Source organism: Protopterus annectens, chromosome 11.part0 (genome assembly GCF_019279795.1).
Source record: "Protopterus annectens isolate FY-2018-M chromosome 11.part0, PAN1.0, whole genome shotgun sequence".
In the NCBI taxonomy this organism is placed as follows: Eukaryota; Metazoa; Chordata; order Ceratodontiformes; family Protopteridae; genus Protopterus; species Protopterus annectens.
Genome location: NC_056745.1, coordinates 944,882,487 through 944,905,705, shown reverse-complemented (window position 1 = coordinate 944,905,705; position 23,219 = coordinate 944,882,487). Strand labels below are relative to the sequence as shown.

Below are 23,219 nucleotides of genomic sequence, written 5' to 3'. Positions count from 1 at the left end.
TCCCTCCCCTTCCCCTCATTGTGAAGGTTCTGTTCAAGATTCAACAGGATGCCCCTAAACTCTTGTTGGTGACTCTCTTTTGGTGGTGGCAGCACTGGTTCCCTCTATTTCTGCATCTATCTAGGGACAATCTTCACAAGTTACCTCACAGGGTGGGTCTAATCACCAAAGACAAGGGATCTCTCATCAATCCCCACCTGTCCATACTTCAACTAACACTGTGGATGATAGGATTTTGATTCCTCATAGACACCTTTTTCCTGATGACATGCTGCAAGTCCTGCAGGAGGTCAGGAAACCTACTACTAGAAATTCCTACTTATCCAAATGGAAGAGGTTTTCTATTTATTGTCTCCCTCGTAACCTGGACCCACTTACTGCAGATGTTCCTTTGGTTCTCTCTTATTTGTGTGAGTTGCTCAATTCTGGTTTGCCTTATTCTTCTGTTAAGGCCCACTTATCAGCTATCTCTGCTTGTCACCTTTATCTACTCCTTTAGCTTCTAGATTTGAGGTTAAACAATTTCTTAAAGACATCTTTAATATTTGACCTACAAGGAAGATTGTTCCTCCACCCTGGGATCTTAATTTTGTTTTGGAGAAGTTGACAAAGGCTCCTTTTGAGCCTGCTGCTTCAGCTTCTTTCCAACATTGTTCTTGGAAGACTGTTCTCTTGTTAGCTCTTACTTCTGACAGACAGATGTCTGAGTTGCAAGACCTTATGGCTTGTCCTCCTTTTTTGATCTTTCATGAGGACAAGGTGTCCTTGCTGACTAATCCTTCTTTTATGCATAAGATGGTTAATAAGCTATCACTGTATTAGTCTATTAATCTTGCCTACTTTTTCCCCTCTTTGCAATCTGACAGTGAGAGGGTGATGCATACTTTGGACATGCATAGGCAACTCAAGGTTTATTTGGATAAGACTAATGCTATTAGAAAATCTGATCAGTTTTTTCTTTTCATCCTAGATCTTTGGGATTAGCTGTATCTAACCAAGCTATTTCTTCTTTGACTTCTAAGACTATTACCTTTTGTCACACTTTTCATGGCAAAAGCCTTCCTTCTTCAGTTAAGACTCATTCTACTACAGTTGTAGCTTCTTCGGGTGCTTTTTCAAGGACTTATATACTAATTCTATTCTTGAAGTAGCTACCTGGACTTTTGTGCATAGCTTTACCAAGCACTACAAGATAGATGGTATTTCTAGAGCTAGAGTTGGTTTTGCTAGTGCTATTCTTCATGGCTTTTTAGGGGACTCTTCTGCTCTCTCCTGCTCCCAAGTTTCGTCTTGAGCTTTGGCACTCTCTCATCTGTGAAGAATACTGCAAAATTGAATGTAAGGACATAGTACAGGTGTGTAAAATCTTACCTTAATGGTAGATGTCCCTGCCTTCACTGCTGCAATATTTGCTCCATCCCTTCATCCCCCTAGTCCTTTGCCTTCCTGGATGTACAGGTTACCTCTAGGGTTCCTTGGACTAGTGTTCCTATTGGGGCACGCAGTTCTGTGGATGGTACACTTGAATGTCACGTTTATGCCCTATGCTACACAAGGAGCATTTGGTGATGTTTAGCATACCTTAAAGCAAGAGTATACTTTGGTAGTCTGGCCAGATGTCGTGCTTTCATGCCAGGGAATCCTATCTGTGAGGAATACTCAAGCAGTGAAGGCAAGGATATCTACAATTGTAGTAAGATTTTTACACAACTGTAGTTTCTTTCTGCTCTGGATGATGTTTTTGTCACAGGTTGTATTTTTTCTGTCAGCTAGTTTGTTGGCCTATAGAAAGAAAGAAAATAGACTGCATATGGTTCCTCAGGCTTTAAAGATTTGTTCTATACTCTTTCCAAATCAAACTCTCAGCTATTGCTTTCCTGAACCCAGCTGCTGCTAAATACTGGGATAATATTATTCCCCTCTACTTCTGTTTGGGATCAGAAGGCAATTGAGAGTTTTGAGGACAAAAATGTATTCTTCACCACCACTTGTTTTAAGAATTCATAGCCATCAAACTCACACGTTTATGTTTTTGTTTGCCCCTTCTGAGAACATAAAGAATATTTTTGGCATTTACTTCCTCTTCTGAGGAGTAATCTGCTTTATATAACTGGTTGCTTTGTGACTTAAGTGGCTACCCACTCTGTGAAATGTAATTCTGATTTTGCTGATGGCACTTTAAGGGCTCTTGCTGCTGCAACTGGTTTGAGTTGATTTGCTTGGTTGCATTCTCAAAACCTTCCAGAAAATGTTTGAAGTTTAGAAGTCTACTTTGAAGAGAAAGTGACTTTTGGACCATTTACTTCGGAGGTCCACATGAAATGCGCTGAGAAAGGTATGCTGATTCATAGGTTCTCTCAGTTTTTCAGCCTTCCTTCTCCAAATTGGCCAAGTGATTTATTACTGCCCCTACTACCTTCTTTTAAGACAAAATAAACAGTCCCCACAAAGTGCTGATAAGTAAATATTTAAACAGCTAGGACAGGGAGTTTCCAAAAAGTATAGAAACCCCTCTGGACTAAAATTAGTCTAGTAAGTCTGTACGACTATTTACAAAACTTGCCCTCCCACCCTGGTAAACCCTGAATTCATCAAGGTTACTTTTGAGACTGGGAGTCTACTCCTCATTTTTGAGGGATTCCTGCCACCCACGCACACACTCACCAGACTTAACTCTTCTCTTCTTTTCCTTCCCATCATGGAACATATGCCCCCTAAAGGGTGTTAGAAACTCTCCTTTTTCCTCTTTTAGAAAAAGGGTTTTATTTAGTGTTGCTTCTTTTAGCCAAGTTCTATATGTTATCCCTTAATATCCTAGGATTTTCAACTTGTGCATTTCATCACATTTTTAGATCTACATCAGAAGTTTCTAATGTTTTTCTGAATGTAGCTCACATTATCAGCTACTTTGCATTACCCTTTGGTCTATCTACTGTTATAAGAGTATATGTAAAGTGTCTAGCTCCTCTGACAACCTACTGCAGCCTGCAAGGTCATCACATGTCTCCTTATTTAGATGACTGTCCCTTCTTTGCAGAGAATTTTTCATCCTTCACTTGGGCAAGTTATCTCCTACATAGACTGGGATTCCAGCAGAATTCACAGATGTCTTTTTTGACCAATTCTAACATGATTATTTTCCCCTGAGGTGTCTCTAGGAAATTCAGTTCAAAAAGCTTTTCTTCCTCAGGAAAAAGTAGATCTGTATCTAAAGCTAATCCTGAGTTTTTCTACTTGGACTTCTGTCTCAGCAAGGGAATCCAAGATTCTGGGTCTCATGGCATCTATGATTTTAATGATACCTGTTGCAAGACTGCTCATGACAAAAATCTATTGGTACCTGTAATTTGTATGGTCTCAACATTTACATCCCCTGACAATTCAGTTTTCAGTTTTGTGGCTTATGAATAGCAATAATTTTATTTGCAGGAGATACCATATTTTTCAAAATCAGGGTCTCCCATTCTCTGTTCTCTCAAACACAGTTGATTGCTACAGACATCTCAGGCTGCTTGGGGAACAGCTTCTACTGGGATAAAAGTACAAGCATCTTGGTACAGACAAAACAGATCAAAAATACCCTCCCAAGTGTTAAGAGGCAACGTCACAGTGATATGGTACATAAACAAGCAAGGTTCTCACTCTCTGTGCAGAATAGCCATGGTAGCCTGAGCTATAGCTATTCAACACAGTCTCACTCTTCTGTTGTTGTGCATACTGTCAGAGCAAAACTGTGTGGCAGACAAGCTGAGCAGTACCAGGTCCAAGATAGATCCTCATGAATGAAAAGTGTATCATGGGTATTCCAACATTTGATGCATGAAATATATATATTTGCCTCCACTCGTAACTATTACTTGGTGAATTTCTGCTCCAGGTCTCCATTCTTGAAGGCCTGGAAAACAGATGCCTTTTCTTTTCCATTGATAAGAATTTTCCTGTATGCTTTTTCACCCTTTCCTATTATATTCAAGGTCTTACTGAGGATTCAGAAGATTGTTGTGATAACTGCCTTCTGCCACAGGCAACAGTGGTTCTTCCTTTTTTTGGAATGCCCAGGTGCAATTACCAAAAGCTCCTCACAGAATGATCTATTCACACAAGACCAGGTGTGTTTGATACATCCCAACCATAACAACTATAACTGACTGCCTGTATCTTAGAATTTTTATATCTTTCTGGCACCTTTTTTTATGAGGGCATTCAGCAGGTAAAAAAAGACAACAGATCATGCCACTGTAAAATAATTTATTAGTAAAGGGAAATGACAAAGGTTTTCTAACTGATACCAATAAAAGAACCAATACTCATTCCAGGCTAGGCTTCTCTGGTTCTATATTATTTGTGTAAGTTTCTATGCAACAGCCTGTCTTTCTCCTCAATCAAAGTTCACCTGTTGGTCTTTTCAGTATGTCTGCCCATGGATCCCGCTTCTTCAGTACCCTCCTTGGGATCTTAATTTGCTGTTAGCATAGCTAACTCTTACTCTGTTTTAACCAGCACATCAGGCTGTTTTGATGTTCTTGACATGGAAGAGAGTATTACTAATGGCTCTGATTTGCAAGAAGCATATCTGAGTTACATGGTCATATGGTAGATCACCTAGTCCTATTTCCACAAAGAAAGTGTATCCTTCAGAACTAATCCTTTATTTATGTGTATTGTTGTATCCAAGTTGCCCTTTAACTAAGTTATCCATCTCTATCTCTTCCTTTCAAAACCTAATATGAGGGAGATAGGATACTTTTTACCTTGGATGTCCACAGATAACTCAGGTACTATTTTGTCAGAATACAATCATGCAGGTTCTCTGTTCTGTTGGTCTTCTCTTATAAAGCAAAAATAAAAGACAACCTGTGTCATTTCAAACTGTTTCATAATGGTTGCCTGTTGCTATTCCAGGGAGGCTCAAGGCACATTCTACCACAGCCTTGGCTTCATTTGTGGCTTTGTAGAAAGGGTTGAATTCTAGAAGTTTCTAGAAGTAGCAACTTGGTTCTCTGCTTTCGATTCTTTGGTTTTCACCTTTATTAAAAACTATAAAGTAGATTTCTTCTCAGGTCTCGGCAGGCTTTGCTAGGACCTTTCTCCAGGGATCCTGCCCCCCCAGTCAATATAAGCTCTTCCCTTCTCGGATAAATTCCAACTTTCCTCTGGTTGATAAAAATATGTCTGACTTGTAAATAAAACTAAAGGAACTAAAATCATTTTCACTGCTTCTATCCGGTATCCATAATCATAAACAAGAGCCTCCAGTTTCTCAGTTTTTGTATCATCCTTTGTTTAGTCTCTTCCCATATATCCTTATCTGCCATACAAAATCCTTTTTAATCTGTCTGGATTCATTTCCCATAAACATCTTGCATCTTATATCTACATTCGAGTACTTCTGTCATAATTGTTTATAAACGTTTGGTCAGCATACAGACAATAATGCCTGACACATTACTTGTCCCCTTTGCTACTCTTTCTCTTGTAATTGTCATGCTTATCAAAGTTTCTAGCTGTCAGTTTTGCCAAAAATTTATGAATATATCAGTACAATAAATACAAAAAATATTAAAATGTCAGAATTGTTAAAAATGCGTACTTGATATTTTGGATCAAGTTTTGATATTAGATGATGGATTTTAACAGTAAATTGGAAAATAAAGAATTCTAGTGGCAACTCAGGTTGCTACCTGATAAAAACCCTTCAGACTGCATTATGTGTGTATTTGTTTCTTCATTTGTTTGTCTGTTTGTATTAAGTAGCATAAATACAAATTATTGACCATGAAATATATGCATCATAGACTTTCTTTTATACACATCCTGAAACCCTCTTTTTGTATTGTGGCTGGTAGTGATTTGACCATATTCCTGGAACTTAATATAGTGCAAACACAATACATTGTAATCCGATTTTCATGTAACTCTTTGCTGTGCACTCATCCTGCTTTATTTTAATTGTTTAACTATACAATCTTCTTCCTGCTTGAGCTCTGGTTATGGCTAAAAAGGGTCTGTTAATCAGTTTGTTTATTCCGTTAACAAGTAGAAATAAATAAATACTGAAAATAAATGCTTCATAAATGCATAACACATGATGGCTGCACTTACCTATGCCCGTTGTACTTCTCAATATTAGCAGTTTTGCTAATGTCATCCTTTCCAGTGTAGACAGTATAGGGTCCATCAAATGTTCCTTCATACTGCAAGCAAACAGTTTAAAACAGAATCAGTGAAAAAATAAAATATTTTAATTTTAAATAACTACATCATGTAGTGCGTAGTCAGAGTGCATGTTGTCTAAAATGCATTATATGAATGTAGAACTGATAATTTACATACTTTAGAAAAAGTAATCTCATCTCATTAGAAAATGTGTATAAAACTTTACCAAACAGAACAAATCATTACCAAATAGAACAAATCAGTTTATTCTAATTCCTTTTATTCAATAAATAAGTATTGTGTTTGGCATCTAAAGAAGAAGAAAATAAAAAATCTTCCAGCCTTAACAGATGTTTATAATATCTACTAATACTCCAACTTTTGAAATTTGAAGATTTGCGTTTAGGTTCCGAAAGTTTAAAATGTTTACTGTCAAATGAGTGCTTTTATCTTCTGCCAAGGTCAATATAAAACATGAAGATTTTGGCCTCCTGTTCCCGCTTAGTAATATGTGCTAACACTAATCCTGCTGCAGTCTCTAACCTTAATGTGCACCTTAACTTTAAAAACCCTTCTCATAACAGTATGTTAGCCAAGAGTACTGTCCTCAGCACTCATTGTGTGCCCATAATTGCCTTCTTCTCTAATTCATACAGGGTTACATGTGTTGGTAGCATATTTAAGTATAACCGTAAATTATTTTTATTAGCTCCATTGTTCCTATTACTATTGGAACTGTGTATCTTCCTTCTACAATAATCTTATTTCTACCTACAAACCCTGGTATTTTATAACTTTTTGTATCTCTGTTCATAAGAGAATGTTATCACTGGGTGTAGAAATTTCAGTGATCAATGCTACTTTTGTCTTTTTCATGAACTAATATATCTGTTTTTCTTGCATCTATTGTTTGAACTGTCGCTAATGGTTGATTCCATCTGATATAAACTTCATCATTTTCTATAATGCTTTGTGGTTTATTTTTCCAATACTTCTCAGCTGCTTCTATACTATAGTGTTTTCACAATGCATAGATTATCTCTGAATAACCTGTAGGAGATGGATTTTAAAGATAGCCGTATAAGGCAATATGTATAGGACATTCTCTTTATCCCTGGTACGGAACCATTGTAGGCTTTCCAGTCGCTGCATATGTTTGGCCATGCACATATCAAAGTGGGTGTTAGACTCAATGATTGGTCTGATAAGGGACAAATAAAGTGGCACTATGACTTTCTTGGACATGGATGCCATGCCCTTACTTATAAATTGGGAGGCATAGAATGATTTTCTTAGTACCTTGGCCACATGTTGGTCAAAGGCCAAATTGCTTTCTACATATGTTCCTATATCACTGACTACTGGGGCAGCTCTTAGGGGTGCCTTATTGTTTAAGTAATTAGTCTGGGTGGCAGTTTTCCCAAAAGGTACTATAATGGATTTCTCAGCATTGAGTTTTAGTCCATGACTTTGACACCAGTCATTTATCTGCATTAGACCCTCTTTTAAAATGTTTGTGTCTTGAGGGGAATTTATGATAGCTCCCAGTTTGCAGTCATCTGTAAACTTGGTCATGCTGATTGTAAGACAGATAATTTGATTGATTTAGCTGATTGCATATTATGCAATTCTTTCTATGTAGGAAAGACCAATAAGAAATTTAAAGAGCGTGTCCTGCAACATTTGGGAGATATTAGAAGGAAAAAGTTTTAAATGCACTTTATAAACCTGTTCAATTGAATGTAGGGCATTCTTTTAGATTTACAGCTTTAGAAATTGTTGATATTGGCTTAAGAGGAGGCAATTTAATTAATAAAACAGAGTCCATGGAAATGAAATGGATAGCCCTTTTGCAAGCATATAGATCTCCAGGACTCAATTTTACTATACCTTTAAAACCTGCTTATAAGGTACATTCTTTGCATCATTAATTAACTGTTTTTAATTTGTGATTGGTTGTTTGAGAGTTTAAATGTTGTTTGTTCTAAACTAGTTTTAGGATCTGATGAAGCACTTTTGTGAAAGCACTTATCCATTTTAATAAACTTGGTTGGATTTTATTTGGATGTTCTTTGCCTTGGTGTTTGGACTATTATTCATTTTTATAGAATATATTAGAACAATGAATTCTTTGGACCTAGGTGCCATGCCTTTGTTTATAAGTTACACAACATAGAATGATTTTGTCACTACTGTACACATGTGATGGTCAAAGGCTAGATTACTGTCTGTGTGTGTCCCAAAGTCCCTCTCAACAGAGTCAACTCTCAGGTGTGTGTTGTCAATATGATACTTACCAGGGGTGGATGACTTCCTGAAGGATACTATTATACATTTCTTGACATTTAGTTTTAGTCTATGGCTCTGACACCAGTTGTTTGCCTGTGTTGGCCCTTAGTGGTGAACATTTGCATTTGTAGGTGATTCAATGACAGCTCCTAATTTTCAATCTTCTGCAAATTTAGTAAGCCAGTGGCCATTGACATTGGCCTTGACTTCAGAGAAGCAAATGTCAAAAATATTGGCTAGCAAATATTACCACATACAACAGGAAGACAGTTTAGCATCAGGCATGCTGCTGCAGCAGGCATGTCACATAGTCACATCTACTTCTTTACAGATTTTAACATGGGGTTGTTTTACTGATGGCCAATGGATTCCTAGTATCTGGTAAATATCAGCTCAGGTTTATGTCTCAGCAGTAAAAGAATAACATGGAGCCTGCAATTTTTGGAGTCACATCCACCCATCATGGAAGTTATGTGTGGAAACATAGGTCAGCACTGAGGTGGCTAAAGTATTAGTGATTGTCATGGCTGTACCGTGCCACACTCCACTTGTAGGTGCATATAATGTACCTTCTTATTTGCACTATATTTTATGTTAGCAATGAAATGCCAACACTCAGTGGAACACAAAAAAACAGTGGAATACACTCCCTTTTCTGTATACCACAGTGCATAAAACTAATGCTCATAATGGCAAAATACAGTTAATAACAATCTGTTTACAGTATTCCGAGAATATGTACTCTGTACCAAGAAAGACTGTAGCACTCACAGTAGAGAAAGCAAAACAATATTTGTAGTATAGTCTCTGTGTTTACTTCACTGAAATGACAAGTGATATTTGGGTTATGCATTGGAATGTGCCTGTTAAATTCATGGAATGATTATTTAGAGATTTCCCTGATGCTTATACGCCATTAATGACATCCACACATGTTGTTGTCATAATATGTATGACACAGCAGAGTATACTATGATATATGTATGAATAAACAGCATTCTGTGCTTCTTTATAAGTGAAAAGAACTCAGAACTTACCTGCATGTTGGATGTTAACTACCACAGCCACGTATGGCTTGGTATATGCTTATTCATAATAATAATAATAACAATAATAAAAGTGTATGTGTCCTCCCTGTCTCAGGACATACTAGTGTCCTGCAGGAGAATTCTAAATGTGATAACAAACATATTCAGAAGTGGTCAAATGTTTATTGTTGACATAAGTCTTTCTGTAGTCCATACAACAGTTGCAGTGGTTTATCATTTGTAATAAGGCATGCATATAGACTCAATAAGTGGTCATGAGGTACACATGAAATGTGATTGAGCCATAACCTGTCATATTTTACTCCAGGCATAATCCTTCTACTTACACCACATGTGTATAATGTTGTCTCGAGCATGACATGCACTTTTCCTTGCAAAGTACAGATTACATGAAACTCAAATAAATATAACAGCAATACAGTGCCTAGTTTGGAGAGTTGCAGAATCATCAGTCTCAAATTATGTGACAATAGATAAGACAAAGATTTTCATCACTTTAGAGGAGAAATGTTTCATGGAAGTTCTTCTCAAAATATAGAGAGACAGTGACATTTCCCAAATGACTAGAGGGATAAGCATTCTAATGTTAATGTACATGAACAAAAGGGATATATAAAACAACAGACAAAACAGAGATACCCTTACCCTTTACAGAGTAAACCTTGGCTCAAGATGATTATCAATGTGGAAGTAACACCCGACCCAATGTGTAAAATGGGAAAAGGGGTTGAGGATGGATGGATATGATTGGTCAAGCAAAAATGAAGTGTTTGACTATATTTTTGCAACATTATATGTAGACTCATTATTTACAATGATTCCTAATGACACTGGCGTCTAGTATGTAAAAGAATATATTTTGGATTTTACAGAATATACCCAACAGTACATAAATACATTGTGCCAACTTCTGTATCTAGTATTGAATAACAATATATTTTTCTTTCAAGATCAGTTATTTAGACAAAGAAAGGTTGTAGCAATGAGGACACCCATCGCAAATAGTTATGCAAACATAGTCAGATGTGGGAGTGGAAATGTATTTTATCTACAGAAAATTATTTTAAGAACCAAGTTGTATTTTATCGATATTTTGTTGATGATTTATTTTTCATGTGGCAAGGTGATGAGAGGAGCTTTAATGATTTTTATGAATTTTTATCAGATACAAATTCTTTTTTGAAGTTTAAGAAGACTGTCTCTGCTTTTAGTATTGATTTTTTAGACATGACTATGTTAAGAAATAGGGAAGATAAATTAGAAATTAAGTTATATAAGACAGAAATGAAAAGAAATGCTTATTTACACAGGAACAGTATGCACCCCCAATTTATGTTTAATAACACTGTAAGGAATGAACTTCTTCGAGTAGGAAATCTAAATAAAATGACAGTCAGATGAATAGTCAACTAGAAAATGTAGCATCAGATTTTACTGACAGAGGATATAATCACAGAATTTTAAATAATATTTGTGAATAAATGAATCAGCAAAGAAGTACATTGGCAAAACCCACATTTTCAGTGAAACATGATAGGAAGCTGGGCAAACCAACACAGAATATGCCAAAATGTATGTTAACATATAATAACAATACATATAAAGTTAAACAAATAATAAAGAAATATTGCCACGTTACATGATATCTCAGAACTGACTTCAATTATGTCTGAAAGACCATTGTTCGGATATAAAAGAGGTCAGATTCTTTACAAATATACTCTGTTACAAGAAACAAGCTCATTATAAAGAAACAACTAGAAATAAGAGAAAAGGAACAGTTAAATGTAGAAAGTGTAACTGCAAATTTATTTATGAAGGCATATCATTTGTACACCCCATTACAGGAAAAAAACGCATAACAAATGCATACAGCAATTGTAATACAAGAAATATAGTTTATTTAGCTAAATGTGAGTTATGTCCAACATATTACATGGGAAAAAGCAATCAAAAATTTTAAGAAAGGATCAGTAACAACATATCAGATATAAAAATAAAAAGATATTAACAATCCTTTATTTAAGCATAAGAAGGAGACGGGTTATAACATGTTTTTAACTTTTTCATCCTAAAAGTCTTAACAGAATCAATACATGGTGGTGATGTCAGCCATTGTATGGAAGTAGAAGAGCACTACTGGATATTACACATAGGGCCACATAAATTTCCAGGAATGAATGGGAGCATATCTTTAAAACCTTTACCAAAAGAGTTGCAAAAATGGGTATGATTCAACTAATTGATCATGTGATTAATTGAGCTTCTTAAATACATGCAGTTGAACGAATGCTTTTAGCCTAAAGAAGCTTGTTCATAGATGAAAGTTTTTAAACTTAAAATAAAGTATACAGTTTCTAGTGGTTCATGGTTACAGCAATTATTTGCTGTATGGATGTGTGTCTGCATTACAATTTGTATGCAATGGTTTAGTTGTAGCATATAAGTTTTTTTATATCTTTTTCAGCAATCAGATACTTGGATGGCTTTGAAGGGGTACTTTTTATTTGCTTAAACCAAGCTAGAATATTTTATGGTAAATGACTACTGTGTATTGAAATTGAACATTTTTATTATCATTATTGCTGTTGCTCTTGTTATTTTCAGACATCTGAGGTGTATGTACCCAGTCAGCAAAGTTCTTATATATAGGATGTTTATAGATGGAAGCAACTGATGTTGTGTTTGATGTTATTTGCTTAAGTTTAGACACAGCTTTTACATCTGTTGCTAATTATGAAGAATGCCCCTAATTTTGCTTCAAAGTTTAACCCTGTCCCTTGTAAAGTGTTTGATTTTTCAGATAAACAACACAGTATTACAGTCAGTAATGCCAGACATTAGAGGTTCATACTGTTTGTTGTTTCAAAAATGCACGTTGATTCAAAACTTGCTGCTCTATTAACATTTTATGTGAATTAGAGTCATATTTAAAAATTGTCCCTGATTTTGGGTCTTTGTCTATCATTATTTATTTACTTAGGTATTTATTTATTTATTTTAAAAGTCATTATTCTGTCTTTTCTGAGCTAATGTGTATTTGAGAGAAGCAAGATGGAATACTTTACTGTGGCTTACTGTAATGTGTTTGTGTGAAACAGAGTTGAAGTAAATTAATGTATTCATTCATTTTTAATTACAGTCAGACATCTGGCATATACACAGTCAACATAATGGATAAAGCTGAAGGGTAAAAGGGGCTGTTTGTGGTTTATAACAACTGATCCCGATGTCATTTGTTTAAATTAAAGACATTGACACGGATTCACGAAACCTCCGTGTAAGACTTAATATGTCTTACTCGGAGGCTGCAGTTGAACGGTATGACATCAGCGTGCCATGAATATTCATGAGGGCATGCTGACTCATCTGTAACTCTTACACAGACTAAGTAGGCAAGCAGGGGGCGTGTCCGACTGCCGAGCAGTCTAAAAGTCCACGCCCCTGCAAGGTTTTAAAAAGCATAATGTCAACAGATAAGAGCGAGTTCGCTCAAATGTGCTTGCACCCAACATCACACTCCCTGACACTGTAAACCCCCATCACAGTTATAAAACATAAAATATTAATTTTATTTTTTTAAATCCACAATATAGCTGCCCGTATTTGCGCTTGTTTGCGCGGGTGTACCCATTGCTTAACCACAGTTAGCAATTGTGACATTGAAGAGCATATAAGAACTACTTATGCAAGTTAATCCAAATAGCAGTAGCGTAATGGTAGAGCGTATGCACAAAGAGAAGGCATTCACGGTTCGAGTCCCACCACTCCCCTTCTTATTTATGTTTTAAATCAGTATTTGAAATAATACCAGACATATATGATTAAAATTTTATTAAAAGCAGTGACATGGCCAATGTATCAGTGAACAAAATATATATTTTTAAAGGACCCAGATATATAATAGCCTGCTGTTAAGCAGCGTTTTACACAGCTAAACACAGGTGCCCATAGTTTAATAGCACTTTACCCAGCTAAACAGAGTTGCCCATAGTGTAATAGCTCTTTACCTAGTGCAATAGAGTTGCCCAAAGTTTAAAAGCACTTTACCCAGCCCAATGTGTTTGCGCAGACATGCGCACTGCGCCAACCAGGGCAACGTAGGGCACCGGGGAGCAACGTAGAGCTAAGTTGCTTAAATGCAGCCACACCCCCTAGCCTGTCTAGACAGTATTAAAATAAAAGAATGACAAAGTTTGAACCCAGGACCCTTTGCATCATAATCAAAGTACAGAACCACTAAGCCATGACAACATAGGGGAAGCATCCACTATTAACATTCATAAACTTACGAATGGTAGTTTAACCATTACTAAGCAGGTCTGCAGTCAGCTGAGAATTTTACAAAACGGCCAATCACAAAAAAGTGCGGGAAACACGGCATATTTAAGCCCCATAGGCGGGAATACTCGCCATAACTGATTGCAGCTCACATTTGCAGTCAGAATGGCAGGTGCAGGAGAGGGTTAATGCTTCCGAGCGCAACATTGGGGCATCGAGGAGTCCAAATACATGGTTTGACTCCTTGTCCACTGTCACGAGACAAGACTCCTGCAGGGCCAGTTCCAAGGGACGGAGTACAAGGCAGAGGCTTGGAACCGGTTAGCTCATGACCTCACCAGCGCCACAGGCGTTCCTCGGACTGGTGAGCAAGTCCGTCACCACCATGCAGACCTGAAGAGATGAAAGCAGGACTGCCTGAAGCAGTGGATACAGGAGGCCCATGGGATGCAGAATGCCCCACAACTGAGCATGTAGCCATGGAATGCAGTATGTAAGAATTGATAATGGAGTATGTATAACAGATAGGTATGTCTCAATATCCCTTCATTTACTTTACAACTGCAGGTGACCGTGCTGCGAATCAGCAAGCCTATGCTGATAGGCTGCTAAGCCTGTGCTGCCAGGCAGGTTAGTGATTATTCTGCATGTATTGTTATATAAAATATGGGAGGGAGCATGAAAGAAAGTGTTGTAGTCCAATAAAACAGCCATAGAATTGCCTAAGTCCTCTGCATGTACTGTCAGATAAAAACGTCAGAGAGGCAGAAAAAGAGTGTAGTAACCCATTAAGAAAGGTAACATATGTCTGGAATAATATCCCTGCAGGCACTGTCATATAACGTGAGTGAGTGAGCCTGAAAAAAGATTGTTCTAACCTATTAATAAAGGTATAATATGTCTTGAACATGTCTGCCATAAACACCGTTAAAACAAATAAAGGAGTGAGCCTGTGGAAAAGTGTGCAATGTCATTAATAAAGGTCTAAAACCCAGAGTGTGTCTGTGTCACAGAGTCTGAAACGTTGTTGTACCTTTGCATTATACAAACAGTACTGTTTGAAAATGTGCTGGCAACCCAGAGTTATGCAGTCCCATATAAAGTGGGTGATGGAAGTGCTAGTAGCTGTGAAACATATATACAGTCCACAATAGTCAGTTACCGGCTGGCATGAATAAGTAAACCTGGCATACTTGTAGCATGTAATTATTCACCAGAAATGTGAGTGTGTGTCAAGAAATGCAGGGTTCTGTACAAATCAAAGTGAAAATGTCATGTGAAAACATCCCAGATATGTAGATAAAGAAATATAAATGCAAACAAGAAATATGTAGCAGTAACATCTGCATCCTGGACAGTTAGTATGTCAGATATAGGTCAGGCATATATTGAACTAGCCAAACCCATGACACAACCTAATGTATGGTGGCAAGTGTAATAATACAGGTAGGGGATATACACTTGCAGTCACTGGGAATGTAGTGTAGACTAAAAGGTCATTATAAGATGTTAACCGAGGTTTTTTCTACACCCTACCGTATGTGCATAAACCATGCAATCCCATACCTCAATGGGTATGTGTAACCTTAAATATTTGTTGGGACATATGCCCTATTGTTTTATAAATATTTGCATTGATGTTGATGCATGTGCCCTGTTCAAACACCATGTTCATGTTGGCCTGTTGCTACCAAACATCCCTGCATACTGTTGGAATATCCACTGTCGTTCAATATATGCATGTGTTATGCTTGCTGTTCAACTGTTGGAACCTTGGTGTGTTGGGTTAATGGGAATATTACTGCATGTTGTTACAACTAATCTGGGATGCTGTTGTTTATGTTGTAATTAAACACACCTAATCAAAGAACATATGGGAAGGCCGGTCCCAGCAGACTCACCTGTCCCTCCTCAGTTGGCGAGTACACCTGGCACCAGCAGCTCCGGTGCCCAGCCTGGGCTCCCCTCCTCAATTGGTCCTTTGCCACCTTCGGGTGAAAGCGCTGCAAGGGATGGGGCTTGTCCCCCCGTGCAAGCGTGGGTGGAGAAGGGCCACCTGTCACCCTTCGAAGGGTCCGGGCTGTGGTGCATAGGGAGATCCAGCATTCAGTCACTGATCCCCTACGCCAGCTTGAGGCGAGAGTGGCGCATCTCTCGGGTGAGCTTGCCCGTCCTACTCAGCCCCCAGCACAGCCACCCTTGGGGCTGTGAAGGTGCAGTGGTGACTGCCCATGGGTGGGGATCTCAGTTCAACTGTTACCATCTGTGGGCTCATGGGCTTGCGATTTCCAAATAACCTTCCCCATCAACTGTGTTCACCCACCCCATGTGTCAAACTCCGCCCCTGTATACGTCTTGTTTGTCTTGTCTGTTTACCTCCCCAACCTACATCCCCAAATATACCTACATCCTCTACCTCACATTCCACAAAAAAAATACGCCCCATACATAGCTGCCCAATTCGCACACATGTCCGCTGGACATGTAAACTGATAATTCTAGTTGGCAGTACAACATATTTTGTTGTCCTCACCCCTCCCTCAGGGGTGGAAGGTTTCAAATTTCACACCAAATTTCAAACATATGCACAGCTGTTACTGGTAAAGAAATGGGCAGCTATGGACCTTCCCTACACCCATCCTGCACATCCCGAGCTGGTTTCCCTACTGTCTTTCCCTCTTTGTGCCCCCTTTTTCACCACTTTCCTATCTACCCATTTTCTTTTCTTTAAAAGAAATTAGCGCGGGGGTTAGCAGGAGTAAGCACTGTTAAGCAGTAGTTAGCGGGGGTGTGCGGGTGTGAGCTTGTGTGCGCTTAGCTAAGGATTGCTAAGCGTCATGCAAACCCGCGCAAACCTGCTTTCAACTGCTTAACAGTGCCTTAGTCACTCTGTATGACAAGGCCCTTGTACTGCTAAGCAGCAAAATAAAATACCCTTGTCAGTCTTGAACCCGGGACCTTGGACTCACCAGTCTACATGAAGTACCACTACACCACAGCAGATATACAATAACTTAGTGCTGAAAGCAATATATCATGCATTACCATGAGTGAATGTAAAGGGAAAATAGGAATGGCATAACACAAATCTTGTTCTGTGGGCCTTAACCAGCAGGTGTTGTTGAATTGCATGACATGACTGTGAAAAGAGAATCAGCCATGCTAGTAGGGAATAAGGTTACAGTAGCAGCTTACAAACCCCACACAGTATCAGAGCAGGATAAACACTGGCATATTTGCATAGGTTACAGGCCTGACCTCCCAACATTGACTGCTCTACAGTGATGACCCTGATTTGTAAACAAATGTTAGCTGTGCCCCTCTGACTCCCTGTGAAATGTACTAACAGTAGGCAGAAAGGTGTTGAATCTCACTTAATGACAAATGTCAATAAGTGAGAGTAGACACCGCTTGCACGTCAGAAAAGGTGTAGTAATAGACATGTTCTGAATCCCACAAAGTCTGACCTGCAAAATGTCTGAACTATATGACAGGTGTATCCCAGTTATATGTACCTTTCCCTGAGGCTGTTCAAATATATACGTGAGAGTATCTGAGGCGTGGAAGAGTCAGAAACACACAGGCATATCAGCTTGTCTTCTGTTACACACTCTGCAAATAGCTGTAGAATGAATCCCACAAGCATGCCCTTATGTAGAAGTACAACACAGAAATATCAAAGGATGTAGCCATGTACTGCTAGCAACCACCTGTGACAATGCCATTGTTCAGGTGCTGAAAACGCTGCTGTGGTGCACAGTCAAAGAATACTAGGCTGACCTCTGTCTACCATCTGGATATGTCCACAGGTGGGAGCTACTCAGACAGACTACAAGCCTTCATAGACTTACAGGTACACAGCAACTCTGCATGTTCAGTAAGATAAACATCACACGATAATAAATAATGCACTCTGCAGTTCTGCACCCCTACCCATAGGTACTATATACCCGTGTAGTCAGGCACAACCAAGGGTGTAGGGAGGCATACACAGTACAGAAATATGTCCAGTTGTCCTGACCAGACTGTGCTAATGTCAACACAAACATATATATATATATATATATATATATATATATATATATATATATATATATATATACACACACATATATATACATATATGGATATATATAGATATATAGATATGTAGATATATAGATATATACATATATAGATATATATATAGATATATAGATATATACATATATAGATGTATATAGAGATATATAGATATATACAGATATATATGGATATATATATATAGATATGTGTATATATATATATATATATATATATATATATATATATATATAGTGAGAGAGGGAGACACAGGGTCAGACGTATTGCAACAAGTGCCTGGTGACCAAGGCATGGATTGAACACCAGTGTTGATACTGCAGTGCCATACCCCATTCCAAAACACTTTACCCACTAACTACCAGATAGGTGGTTGCCTGCCTAACACTGAAGGTGTCAGAAGAGAACATGGGACACAGGTGGACAGTAGCATCCCCTTTGATATTCACAGTGCCACACTAGTCTTGTAATCTGTCTACGTGGTACGTATCATCACAAACGTTGTGTCATGTATGGAAAGATAGGTCAGTGTTCCCCTGTACTCATCACAATGCCCCATGTGGTATGTACCTCACATGACAACTACAGCAAGTGGAAAGGCCACAGACATACCTCACAAAGAGTAATACTGCCCTCAAACACATACCTTATGCAGACTGACTAACATAACCACAGCTACAGTGCGTTGCATACCAGCCACCCAGAGGTTACCTCTGCCGAATATACAGAGGTGTGTCACACCCATAGCAGTCAGACAACCACCATGTCAACACCTCACAATCCCACCGGGCTACATGGCCTAGATCCCTAATCCCCACAACCTCACTAAACAACACATGCTGGAGGGATAGGCTCCTATTGTCAAATATGCCATACTCTGGAGTAAATCACCCAGCATTAACAAACAAGTAGCAGATGTCATACATACCCCTGATGATTGTCTGGGGGATAGGTAACACACCCTGGGAATCACCTCTGTGTATCCAGTTGACAGGAGCAAGTGAAATCAAATTACATGTGTGTCAAAGGCCAGGGTAGCATATAGCTAGGCTGCTGTAGGCCCTAGGGCCAACAGCGTATTACCTACCTATGACACAATGCACACACACATGTACTCAGTGCAATACCTGCTATGTGAGGTGGAATGAGTGTGACAGTGAATGTGTGCAAGATCTGTAACGGTGTGATAGCTTAGTGTGAGGTTGTTTCTGTCATGGGCGTTTGTGACCTAGGTGTGAGTCCAGAGAAAGATGTGTCAGTTATTGGGATGCAGACATAGTAGGATGGCATATGTTGTGACGTAGTTCCTTGTGTACGACTGTGGTATCCCATCGTAGGCTGAAGCAATACATGTATGCTCAGTAAGTAGTACTGCTGGTGAATCCAGCTGACATTTGAACTGTTGTACTACCTGAAGCTGTAGGCCTAAACAGCACAGTATGGTGTATGTTCACATTCCCTGGTAACACTGTCTTGTGGTTTCCTGTAATCTGCACAGATTACATACCTCAGGCATAGGTATCTGTAAGTGGGGGCACACAGTACTGTAAGGTACACAGGAAATGCTCATCTGTGTCAGCATACATTTGTGTGATGTATGAATGTCTGATATGTGTGTGTAATGATGCCTGTACCATGTCCGCAATCACATGTGTGTTGCAGGGTTTGCGTGTGTACCTAGCAACATGTATACTCTGTTACAGCAGTATGCCAGCTATATTAACAACTGTGCACATATGGTAGGTAGGGGTATGGCATCAATGACTAGGGTGGGTTACTGGTTATACTGTAGCTGTACTTCACATTCATTGCAATGGATGACATATTTCTTCATGCATTAGCTTGATATGTACCCCCGTGGCGAGGCTGTGCATTGGATCCCAAACAGTGTGCTGAGTACTGGTGTATACTGGTTTGTTATATGGAGTGTGGCAGGCACTGTCAGCCAGTTGTGGGCTGAGAACTGATATGTGGTACGAATGTGTGTATCCCTTGACAGACGAACAGTTGCTATATATGGCAGTCAACTGATATCTGTACTGTATAATGTTAAGTGTGCCACATGACTTGCTCACACATATCATTTACTTGTCTTCCAGGCTTATGGCTCATCAAAGGAATCCCTCCTACACAACCGCAGAGGAACAGGAAATCCACCCCAGCCTGGTTCGCACTATACCCTGCTGTTTTCCAGGGCCAGCCAGCACCAGCATGAGCGTACTAAACTGTGGTAAGAACTTGTTTGTCAGGTAAATGACATAGGCATGCATAACTGGGCATATGAGCAGGTACGCCATCACTGCAGTGATTTAATTAGACATGTCCGGCGGCATGCATCTGATATCCATAGACAACAGCTTGCCACAGGTGGTGGGGTGGCCATACATCCTCTCCTCACCAGAGTGGAGGAACTGCTCCTATGTGTGGTGGCTCCTGGCCTACAGCAGCAACAACATCACACATGTGTCATCATGGAGGTTGGAGCCACCCAGCATGGTGACAAGGAGCATGCAGGTAACATGCCCTAGCTGTAGACTACTGTTATCTGCATTTTTAGATTATGCATATGTGAGATGTGTACTGTGTTTAGCAGTTGTGCTGCCTATTGTGTGCAATACTGATATTTTGAATAGTATCCATACAACTATGCCTGTTGTTCTACTGTAGTTTAGCACACTCACAGTAGCAATGCCACAGTTGTGGCCACTGACAAACTGTGTCATATTCTTGTAGGTCCCTCTGGTGTGACAGCAGGGCAGACGATCCATGCTGGTGAGTGTGTTAACACTTTAAAACTGGTATTGAAATGTGCATGTCATAGGTGAGGTGTAGGCCATGTACACATAACACACCTACGCATAAGGCATGCTGTGCATGTTTGCTGTGAGACGTTAAACATCTCAGTAAAGTCAGTAGCTGTCTCAATCACATGCAATGCACAGAGCACCAGACACAAATGTGGCAACACTGTACTGCACATTGGATAGGCATAGTTGACACACATGTACACAACATACCACGTTTGTCATACGCAGTACACCTCAACATGCTACACATAGTGTAACCGGACGCCTGCTGCCAGGTCACACTTCAGTATCCCACATGTCATCCACACACCACACATAATATATCTGAGGGGAAGGGGCCTAGCATGGGGCTGTGCAACACTCTTCAACAGATAACACAGTCATGTTTGGCAATGCTCCCTATTGGGCACCTCACACACCCTTGTGCAACATGGCTGTGTAATTGTGAACTTAGCCATGGCACTGCGGTTCAGGTACAGCATGCTAGGCAGTGGTCTAGCACACTTTAGTGGCCTTGAGTGACCACATGATGCATGATGATGGTGGCTAATGGCACTACACCCCATACACTTACAGTGACCACAGTACTATACATAGCTGTCATTGCTTTGCACCTCCATGTTGTGTCTGCACACATATGCACCTATACACATTATGCATAGCATGTTGTGTGTGTGCAAACATATGCAACTATACACAATATGCATAGCAGTCGCATTCTGTACAAAGTGACACATATTTGTCCTGGAATGATATTGGGTATATAGGTCACATGACACACATTGGGTATGTGTGATGTTGAATGTTGCAGTCATGTACCATGCAATGTCATGGCTGGCACTGGCATATCTGGAATATGACCCACACTCACCATAACCACTGTACAATGGCCATGTCCAGGATTGGTATTCCATCACATATACATGCACCACTCATCCCGTGTGTGTACATAGCATGCATGTGCTAGACCTGTGTCCACAATTATCTGCTACAGACACAGACACTGCATTCAGACATGGAAATCCATGTGACACACAGATAACACATGCAGCCATGGTATTTGTACTTGTGAGTGATGGTGCACAGGACATTGCAGAGCTTATAATACTTGCACAGAAATTTTGTGTCCTTGTACACATTGTGTTCCAGGGTGTAGGCAATCACTGAACATGTACACACATGCATCACAGCCATGTACACTGTCATTAACTATGGCTGTCTACACTCACACTGCATGGACTTGATCAACACATATTCTGCATGCTGACATGTGTGACGTGATTGTTTGCCTTGTGATACTGTCACCCACCTTCAACCACTATTGAATATGTTTTGGATTGCTGTTGTGTGTGTGTATCTGCTGTAGTGAGGAGTGTGCATGTGTTCCTGTGTGCATGTGTGCATGTGTGCATGTGTTCATGTGTTCATGTGTGCATGTGTGCATGTGTTCCTGTGTGCATGTGTGCATGTGTGCATATGTGCATGTGTTCCTGTGCGCATGTGTGCATGTGTTCATGTGTGCATGTGTGCATGTGTGCATGTGTGCATGTGTTCATGTGCTCATGTGTGCATGTGTTCATGTGTTCATGTGTGCATGTGTGCATGTGTGCATGTGTGCATGTGCAGACCATAAAGTGTGTTTCCTGTCTTCCTCTCACAGGTGCTGAGTTAGGGGTTGGCGAAACCAGCAGGTGACCTGAAGCCACTGCCACGAATAGTGGTGATCATGACACATGTATTTTGGCACAGGGAGATTTGACAGGCTCTGTCGTTGGTCCGCCAATCAGCAGTACACAGCGTTCAACCCCATCTATGTGCACACTCATACTGTCAATACATCCCTCACCACCAATGGCCATAGGCGAGGGACAGCATACAGTTGGCATTGACCAGGAGAGTGTTGTACCCATGGCACTTGCATCCCCTCACAGCAGCCATAGCCGTAGACCTGGAACAGTAACACATAGGCGGAGGTCCATGGGTTCTCGGGGGAGCAGCACTGGTCATATTGTCCCTGGCAGGTGTGCCCTCACAGGTCTTATGATGACCAGTATGTTCCAGGCTGTAATGCAGGCTCAGGCATGTATGGAACTGTACACCAGGCAGGGACTTAGGGTGCAGAGGGCACATTACACCGATATCAATGGCAGCATCCGTGACCTTGCCGGTGCCATCTGGGCTTACACCAAGGTCATTGATAGACATTGGGGGGAGACAATAGATGCCCTCCACAACATGTCTTCCTTGAGCCAGGACTGTGCAGGACAGTTGCAATGTCGATGCGGATGCATGCCAGCAACAGCAACAGATGGCAGTGGTCGCGGACGGCCGACAGTTCAAAGCCACTTCCATAGTGGTAGTACCAGCCCCAGCAATGCTGGGGCTGGCCTGTCCATTGACCATTCCAGTAGACCACATGCACATGGCTTAGGCCAGTCCCAGCAGGGACATGGGTCCAGTCATCATACCTCTGCCTCTGATGACAGTACCCAGTCAGGGTTGGTACCCGATACTGTCCATAGAACCCCTGCCAAGCACAGGTACTGTGTCCATGGCC

General features: G+C 40.0%; 1 protein-coding gene across 1 annotated transcript in view; it reads right to left on the bottom strand.

The window, feature by feature from the left end:
* Nucleotides 1–23,219, bottom strand: part of CD36 (CD36 molecule) — a 524,084-nt gene that overhangs the window by 222,540 nt on the left and 278,325 nt on the right. The window contains exon 6 of the mRNA XM_044087262.1: nt 6,103–6,194. Within this exon, the coding sequence (XP_043943197.1) occupies nt 6,103–6,194 (92 nt within the window). The remainder of the gene's footprint in view (nt 1–6,102; nt 6,195–23,219) is intronic.